General features: G+C 38.4%; 1 protein-coding gene across 1 annotated transcript; it reads left to right on the top strand.

Annotated features, from left to right (window-relative positions):
* Positions 1-250: 250 nt before the first annotated feature.
* LOC138909528 (uncharacterized) lies at positions 251-1,030 on the top strand. The gene has a single exon (XM_070200732.1). It carries the CDS (start codon positions 251-253, stop codon positions 1,028-1,030), a length of 780 nt encoding a protein of 259 aa, XP_070056833.1.
* Positions 1,031-9,758: the final 8,728 nt, after the last annotated feature.

The raw sequence follows: 9,758 nt of genomic DNA, 5'->3' as shown, positions 1-9,758 counted from the left end.
ACTGGTCCGGCCAGAACCTGGTAGGCCTTTGTTTTTATATCTATCGGTGATGGATAATTCCTTTGTATGCGTTCCGGGGTAACATGATGCGACATGTAAAAAGGAGCAGGCAATCTACTATTTGAGGAAGAAGTTCACCAATTATGAGGTTAAGTATACCCTTTTAGAAAGAACATGTTGTGCCTTGACTTGGGTCGCTCAGAAGCTAAGGAATTATCTCCTGGCCTACACTACTTACCTCATATATAGAATGGATCCTTTGAAGTACATCTTTCAAAATCCAATGCCCACTAGAAGGCTCGCAAAATGGCAGATTTTGCTCACAGAGTTTGACATCGTCTATGTCACTCGCACCGCAATGAAAGTAAAGGCTTTGGAAGATCATTTGGCAGAGAATACAGTTGATGATGATTACAAGCCACTAAACACATACTTCCCAGACGAAGAGGTCAACTCAATAGAGGAAGTAGTTTCGGATGACACTCGTGTATGGAAAATGTATTTTGATGGGGCTGTCAATATCAAAGGAGTTGGGATCGGGAAAATCCTTATCTCACCTATTGGACAACATTACCCTGTAACGGCCCGACTTCCTTTCTTCTGTACCAATAATACGACGGAATATGAGGCTTGTATAATGGGTCTAAAAATATCTCTCAATATGGATGTGCATGAACTATTGGTTATGGGAGATTCTGACTTACTTATCCGGCAAGCCCAAGGTGAATGGGAGACTCGAGACATCAAGCTTATTCCATACAAACAATGTGTACAAGACCTGAGCAAGAGATTCAAATCTATCGAATTTAGGTACATTCCCCGGTTTCATAATGAGCTAGCCGACGCCTTGGCTACCTTAGCCTCGATGCTCCCTTATCCAGGCAATACCTATATTGATCCATTGCAAATACAAATTCAGAATCAACACGGCTACTACAATACTATTGAGATAGAGCCAGATGGTGAACCTTGGTATCATGACATAAAACGATTCCTGAAAATAAGGGAATACTCAAAGCATGCCAAGTGAGATCAAAAAAGAACTATAAGGCGGCTCGCCGGCGGTTTCTTCCTGAATGGGGACATTTTGTACAAAAAGACCCCAGAGTTGAACTTATTGAGATGTATAGATGCCATAGAAGCTGAGCGGATCATGAGTGAAGTGCATTCGGGGGTATGTGGACCTCACACGAATGGATATGTTTTGGCGAAGAAGATTCTGCGGGCAGGGTATTATTGGCTTACTATGGAGCGAGATTGCTTTAGTTTTGTTCATAAGTGTCACCAATCCTAGATTCATGGTGATCGGATTCACTCGCCTCCTTCGGAGTTGCATCCCATTTCCTCTCCTTGGCCTTTCGTTGCTTGGGGAATGGATGTTATTGGGCCAATCGAGCCAAAGGCTTCAAATGGGCATAGATTCATTCTGGTCGCCATTAATTACTTCACCAAGTGGGTGGAGGCAGTCACTAAGAAAGTAGTGGTAGACTTTGTTCATTCCAACATCATATGTCGCTTTGGTATCCCAAAGACCATTATCACTGACAATGCAGCCAATCTAAATAGTCATCTGATGAAGGAGGTATGCGAGCAATTTAAAATTGTGCATCGCTATTCTACCCCCTACCGGCCTAAAGCCAATGGAGCCGTTGAAGCGGCTAACAAGAACATCAAGAAGATCCTTAGGAAGATGATCCAAGGGTCCATGAAATGGCATGAAAAGTTGCCTTTTGCTTTTTTAGGATACCGCAAGACTGCTCGCACATCTGTGGGTGCAACTCCTTATCAGTTGTTTTATGGAACTGAAGCTGTAATACCGGCTGAAGTTGAAATTCCCTCTCTTCGAATCATTGTGGAATCAGAGATTGAAGACACCGAGTAGGTCAAGAACAGATTAGAACAGCTAATGCTGATTGATGAAAAACGGTAGCAGCAGTGTGTTTTGGCTAGTTATACCAGCAAAGAATACCACGCACTTATAATAAGAAAGTGCGCTCTAGGAACTTTGAGGTAGGCCAACTCGTTTTAAAACGCATCCTTTCGCACCAGGTAGAAGCTAAAGGAAAGTTTGCCCCGAAATGGCAAGGACCCTACATCATCAAGAAAGTGTTACCAAAAGGGGCTTTGTACTTGGTAGATGAAGAAGGACTGGTACCAGACATGACTATTAACGCAGATGCAGTCAATAGATATTATGTTTGATACATACCCACTGCAAAATTTTCACGTATCGATTTTCTCATATCGAGATAACGAAGGCTATCTTTGCTCACTATCCCAAATAAGTGTCACCCTTTCGTTAACCCTTTTGAGCCATATTTGTCTTCTTGGTTTTCCCTCATTTTGGAACCCGTGTACTTGTAAAAAAATCTTCTCAGTCATTGAACTACGTTCGACTTGATTCTGAAAGGATATGTAGGCAGCCTCTCTCTGGGGTTCAGTCACACCAAAACAAAAATCCACAATCCCCCAAAAGTTGAAGCTGGGGAAGATGTTACAATGGTTCAGCGATGGTTTCGCCTGAAAGGTCCCAAAGTTGTAATTCAATCCAAATTATTTTTACCCAAATCCTTTGCAAGTCATTCCAATCAATCAACGAGAATGTTCAAGAATTGGAGGATACAGTTATTTGGATCTGATGCAACTAAAATGAGAGAAATAAAATGTGAGAGTCTTATTAGTGAAAACCCTCACATGCACCATAGGGCGATGACGAGCAGAGAAAATGAAAATGAGAGTCTTGTAGTGAAAACTCGCAAAGAGCACTATAAGGCGATGGTGAGAAAAGAAATGAGAGAGGTCAGTTAGCGAAAACCTGCAAAGGGCGCTACTAGCCGAATGAGGGTCTTTGATACTCCGGTATGAGCACAACCAAGACAGTTTCAAGATGAACATTTGCGATGGATTTTGAGAATTAGACAGCACAGGCGGATCAAGCGTCCAGTACAAAATGTATGTCATGATTCATTGAAGTCGGCACATACCTCCAGAGAAGTCTCCCTATTCCTCTCCCCCGAAATGGGCACCTTTTGTTTAGATACAATTCCTTTTTTCACTTTCAATTGCTTTTCTATTTTAACCCATAATTTTTCTTTGAGTCCTTTTTCGGTCCAATCTTGCATCAAAAGCAAAGAAAAAAAATGGCTGTAAAACTGACTACAGTTTCCCTGTAATACCAAGCATAATTTGGGGCATATACGGCATTGATGAAGGCACGAATCCATGTGTGATCTCTTTTGATAAGACGAACAAAGTGTCTCAAAGATACTAAAAAGGTTGCCTAAGCAAGACTTGCTTCGTGGGAAAAGTTGACAAGCACTACCGATACAAACTGGTACTAGGTGCAAGACAACTAAGTTCGATTTTAAAGGAAATTTGTCTTGCCTTAGGGACAAGGGTTAGCGGTACCATGGACATCCAGATATGAAACAGTCGGGAGAAACATCCGAGAGCCAAGGTCTCCAGGAAGCGATACAGAGTATCCAAGCATCTCAGTACCATACTGGCAGAATCAGTTCTTCTACAGCAGTTGCCATGCATTCAAGCTAATTAGGGCATCAAGGCCGCAAACCAACCACCACTTTGAAAACTCACAATTTTGTTTTTGTTTGAAGAAGGAACAAAGCAGTGCATAATGGATATTCTCAAAGGATGAATGTCACCAAACTTAAGCTCCTTAAAAATCTCCGTTTTCTTTATTTTCAGCATGCATCACTACTGTTCATACCTCCTATTTACGTAGCTTAACTCAGGTAGAACTGTTTCGCCTAGGGGGATCCAGCTCATAGTTCCAGGTAGAAGTACTCTTTGCTCAGGATGTTTTATGTAACTTAACCCAGGTAGAACCTTGTTGCCTAGGGGGATCCAGCTCATATTTTCGGGTAGAAGCACTCTTCGCCCAGGGTGTTTTATGTAGCTTAACCCAGGTAGAACCTTTTCACCTAGGGGGATCCAGCTCATATTTCCGGGTAGAATTACTCTTCGCTGAGGCTATTTTACATAGCTTAACTCAGGTAGAACTATTTCTCCTAGGGGGAACTAGCTCATAGTTCTGGGTAGAAATACTCTTCGCTTAGGATGTTTTACGTAGCTTAACCCAGGTAGAACCTTTTTGCCTAGGGGGATCCATCTCATAATTTCGAGTAGAAGTACTCTTCACTCAGGATGTTTTACGTAGCTTAACCCAGGTAGAACCTTGTCGCCTAGGGGGATCCAGCTCATATTTTCGGGTATAAGCACTCTTCGCCCAGGGTGTTTTACATAGCTTAAACCAGGTAGAACATTTTTACCTAGTGGGATCCAGCTCATATTTCCGGGTAGAAGTACTCTTCGCTCAGGCTGTTGTATGTAGCTTAACTCAGGTAGAACTATTTCGCCTAGGGGGATCCAGCTCATAGTTCCGGGTAGAAGTACTCTTCGCTCAGGATGTTTTACGTAGCTTAACCTAGGTAGAACCTTTTCACCTAGGGAAATCCAGCTCATAGTTCCTGGTAGAAGTACTCTTCACTCATGATGTTTTACGTAGCTTAACCCAGGTAGAACATTGTCACCTGAGGGGATCCAGCTCATAGTTCCGAGTAGAAGTACTCCTCGCTCAAATTGTTTTACGTAGCTTAACTTAGGTAGAACCATTTCGCCTAGGGGGATCCAACTCGTATTTTCGGGTAGAAGTACTCTTCGCCCAGGTTATTTTACGTAGCTTAACCCAGGTAGAACATTTTTGCCTAAGGGAACCAACCCCTGGTTATATCCATTTTCAGTAATACAGGGCACCAACCTCTGGTTACATTTTCTTTTTCAGTAATACAGGGCACCAACCCCTGGTTACATTTTCTTTTCAGTAATACAGGGCGCCAACCCCTGGTTACATTTCATATCAGTAATACAGGGCACCAACCCCTTGTTACATTTCCTTTTTAGTAATACAGGGCACCAACCCCTTGTTACATTTCATATCAGTAATACAGGGCACCAACCCCTGGTTACATTTCCTTTTCAGTAATACAGGGCACCGACCTCTGTTTACATTTTTGTTTTTTTCCCAGTAATACAGGGCGCCAACCTCTGGTTATATTTCCTTACCAGTATCAGGGTACACCAATCCCTAGTTGTGTTTTCCGACATAACGTCATCACTCACTGATCTCCTTACTAGTATAGGGTACACCAATCCCTAGCTGTGTTTTCCAACATAGGGTACACCACTCCCTAGTTGATTTGATCTTAAATGCAGGGTACACCGCTCCCTGATATCATTGCCAATATAGGGTATACCATTCCCTGGCCATATTTTCCCAACAATAGGTACACCAATCCTTGGTTGAGACATCTTTTTGACAATAAAGGAACACCATCCAAAAAATAAATAAATAAATCATCATGATCTTTTTAGGGTACACCATTCCCGATCTTTTATTGCATTCAATAAAGAAGTAGTTTATAATTTTGTTACAATAACTCACGAAATTTTCCTAGTGAAAACTAGGGCAGAAAAATTTCGTTCATTTGTTTGTTTTGGTGTCTAAGCAGGTGTTACCCCGAGGCATAGGATTCAAGATGACCAAAAGAAGAATTCTCAATCCAGAATAAAGAAAAGAAAAGAAAAAGAAGTGAATCCAAATACAGAAGCAAATAGAAAAGATATGGACTACTCAAGACGACTGAAGTTACGAGCTTTACATTTCCCGTTTTGATCAGAAGAAGTCGTAGAAGAATGAACTAGCATCTGCAGCTAGCAAGCATCAAGGTTCAGATCAGAGTCTGCGTGACGAACCAGTCAAGACTCAAGTTCAAGTTTTAGAAAACTTATAAATAGGAATCTTGTAACTCATAGCTGATAGGTTTGTTTAGTTTCTTTTGATTTTGATGTAATAACAGGATCACAGACTGGAGCCTCGACGAAACCTCACTCGACTCTCCAACTCATCATTCCATCACTCTTCTTGAACTACATGCGACCTGATTCCCCTATAATCCGGGATATGTAAGCTGTCCAAAACCAGGACTCGGTTGCATCCTATCTTTTATTTCTTTTCCATTTGAATAACGGTTTGAACAAAAATTAGTCACATGGCTCACCTAGTCTTTGCCTGAAAACTCTTCATGTTTCCAAGCAAAGAGGGCAGTTGTGAGCACCTAATTGTTTTACTATATTTGAATTTTTATCACCTTCTACTATGTAAATATTTTTAAAAATTTAATATATACTTTTTTATCTTTGTTACACCTTTTTTATATATATGGTAAAAACTAAAAATAATTTAAATGGTCAATTATTACTATTCATATTATTTTTATCTTTATCTTTATTTTAAAATAAAATAAATTTTAAAAAACCGAAAAAAATAAATATTTTTATATTTCGGATGGGAATAAAAAATAAGAAAAGTAGAAGTATGGAATTAAAAAGTAAAAGTAAAAGTAGGTGAAAATTATTTATTTTTTAAAATGTAAAAGAAAGTGAAAAATTAAAAAAATAAAAGTAAAAAAATGTGAAAATTTAAAAAATGAAAAGTAAAATAAAGTTGGAATTAAAAAATAAAAGTAAAGGTAGGTGAAAATTTAAAACCAAAAAATTAAAAGAAAGTGGAAATTGAAAAAAAGAAAAGTAAAATAAGTGGAAATTAAAAAAAGAAAAGAAATGTAAAATAGGTCTAAAATAGAAAAAAGGAAAGTAAAAAAAGTAGGAAATTAAAAAAATAAAAGTAAAGGAAAGTGGGGAATTATTTTTTTTTTTAAAAGAAGAAAAATAGGAAGTGGGAATTCTTTTTAATTAAAAATAATAAAATAAAATAAAAATTGAAAAAATTCCGAATTTTTTTCTATACATAGAAGAGAAATGTGAGGAGAAAAAAAAGGAGAGAAGGAGAAAAAAAAAAGAGGGAGGAGGGAATTGAGAGAAATTTATTTTCTTCTTCTAGGATAAGGGAATTTTTACTCGTTTCATTCTTTATTCCTCTTTCTGTCGAAAATTTCAGCAATTCATCACCTTGTTTAAGACCCAAAAATGCCTCAAATTCAAGCCTAAAACACCTTGTGAAGCGTCTGTGATGACCCAAAATGTCATCTTTAAATTTAATAATCAATTATGTATTCCAAGACCTCAAAAAATACTATTTATCATTCCTCGATTTGTGTGCGCAGTCCGTAAAATTTTTCGGAAAGTTTTTATGTGAAAAATGGATTAAAATGTGAATTGGAGGTTTAAAACTCAACTAAGTTGACTTTGGTCAATATTTTGAGCAAACGGACTCGGATTAGTATTTTGACAGTTTCGGTAGGTCCGTATCATGATTTGGGACTTGGGCGTATGTCCGAAATCAAATTTCGAGGTCCCAAGCCCGAGATATGGAATTGTGATGAAAAAATTAAAAGATTGAAAGCTTAATGATTTTTAAGAATTTACTGATGTTGGATTTTTTGACATCGGGTCCGTATTTTAGTTTCAAAGTTCGGTATAGTTCCACTATAATATTTATGACTTGTCTTCCGAATTTGATGAGAAACAGAGTTGATTTGACGTGATTCGGACGTCCGGTTGTGAAAATATAAGTTTTAAAGTTTTCTTGAAATTTTCTTTGATTTGATGTCCGATTCATAGTTTTAGGTATTATTGTGGAGATTTGATCGCACGAGCAAGTTCGTGTGATGTTTTAAGACTTGGGTGTATATTTGGTTGAGGTCCCGAGGGACTCGGGTGAGTTTCGAATGCTTAACGGATCATTTTTGGACTTGGCTTGATAGCTGCAGTTCTGGTTTCCTTCTACGCGATCGCGTGAGAAGGGATGCGATCGCGTAGGGTTAATTAGGCAGCTAGAATTTTGTGCTATGCGATCGCGTGGGCGAGTCCGTGTTCGCGTAGGTTTGGCAAGCTGTGCTATGCGAACGCGTGGCTAAGACCGCGTTCGCGAAGAGGAAATCTGAGAGGAAGTTGGGCTACGCGTTTGCTCTATGCGATCACGTGAAGAGCGATGCGATCGCGTAGAGTTGGAATTTTGTACATCGCGATCGCGTGGCATTGTTTGCGATCGCATAGGGTTAAACCTGGGCTGTGTAAATCTGTGCTTCGCGGTCGCGTATGAATGTTCGCGATCGCGTAGAGCAAATGACTAGGCAGTGAGTTTAAGTTCTGAAAATGGGACTTCGTCCCATTTTCCATTTTTAATGAAATTGGAGCTCGGATTGAGGCGATATTTGGGAGATTTTCAGAGAAAATATCGGGGTAAGTATTCTTAATTCAATCTTGGTTAGATTACCCGAATCTATCACTGTTTTTCACATTTAATTGGTGAATTAAGTTGGAAAAGTTTGAAAACCCTCTTGGATAAATTTGAGGATTTGAGGGTCGAATTGTTATCGGCATTTAGTCATATTGGTATAGTTAGACTCGTGGTTGAATGGGAGTTCATATTTCGTAACTTTCGCCGGATTCCGAGACGTGGGCCCCACGAGCGATTTTTGAGTTAATTTCGGATTTTTATTGAAAAATATAGTATTTTCTTATTGAATTGATTCTATAATTTTTGTTGACTGTATCGAATTATCTATGACTAGATTCGAGTCGACCAGAGTTGAAAAATCGAGGAAAAGGCATACTACGTGATTAAATTGGAGCAAGTCGAGGTAAGTGACTTGTCTAACCTTGTGTGGGGGAAATCTCCCCTAGGATTGGTATTGATGTGATTATTGAAATGTGTTGAAAGTCGTGTATATGAGGTGACGAGTGTGTACACGGGCTAAATATGAAAGATTATATTTTTAAATTGTGTAGATTAGTGTTGCGCATTTATTAAATTATTTTATCTTGTTATATTCTTCATCATTGATCTGAGATATACACTTTAAATTTGTTTGACCTTCTCCTGCTAATTGTTTTTACCAATTCAGCTGAAATTTGGTTTCTTTTATTTTGTGCATTATTTGAAGGTTGATTTTCTTTAAATTAAATATTATTAATACAAAGTATTTGACTTTTTAAATTTGGTATTGAAGCAATGTATTAAAGGTTTTGAAATATTATTTTGCTGAATTATTTATTCTTGAATATTTTATGAGATTTTCGTACTCACTGTGATGGAGCCGTGAGCTCTTTATTGTGGAAAAATATTATTGATGATTTATTTTGGCATGAGCCGTGAGCTCTTTGTTGTGAAAAATTATTGTTGTTGAATTATTTTGGCATGTTGAATTATTTGGACACTTGAGGTACAAATTGTGATATTGATGTGGTATAAAGTCTGGGTGTTGAAACGCATGCGGTGAGATAAGGGTGGCTTGATACGCGTGGCTAGTAGGGAGAACTACTAGAAGTCATGCGGTGTGATAAGGATGGCTAAAGCGCAGGATGCTATTTCGGGAAAAATATTTTCTTTAAAATAAATTGTGAAGGCTCACGCAGTGATATAAGAAAATGAGATATTGTGAATTGAATTATGATTTGGGACTACGAGGCGGTACCTCGGGAGTGTCCTTATTGATATTGATTTATGGCCGTAGTTGCCTTTGATTATTGTTGTGTTTTTTTTTTTAAGTTGAAAAGAAATTCTGTTTTGTTTTCACGAGGTATTATTTGCCATTATTTTGTATAATTAAATGGTGACACACTACTTGATTCATTTCCATTGTTATTTTATTTTATTATATTGTTAAACATTTTACCATGCCATTATTATTTTTCAGTAGGGCCTGACCTGACCTCGTCACTACTCTACCGAGGTTAGGCTTGGCACTTACTGGGTACAGCTGTGGTGTACTCATACT

Source organism: Nicotiana tomentosiformis, chromosome 4 (genome assembly GCF_000390325.3).
Source record: "Nicotiana tomentosiformis chromosome 4, ASM39032v3, whole genome shotgun sequence".
In the NCBI taxonomy this organism is placed as follows: domain Eukaryota; kingdom Viridiplantae; phylum Streptophyta; class Magnoliopsida; order Solanales; family Solanaceae; genus Nicotiana; species Nicotiana tomentosiformis.
This window is presented reverse-complemented; position numbering and strand designations above follow the sequence as displayed.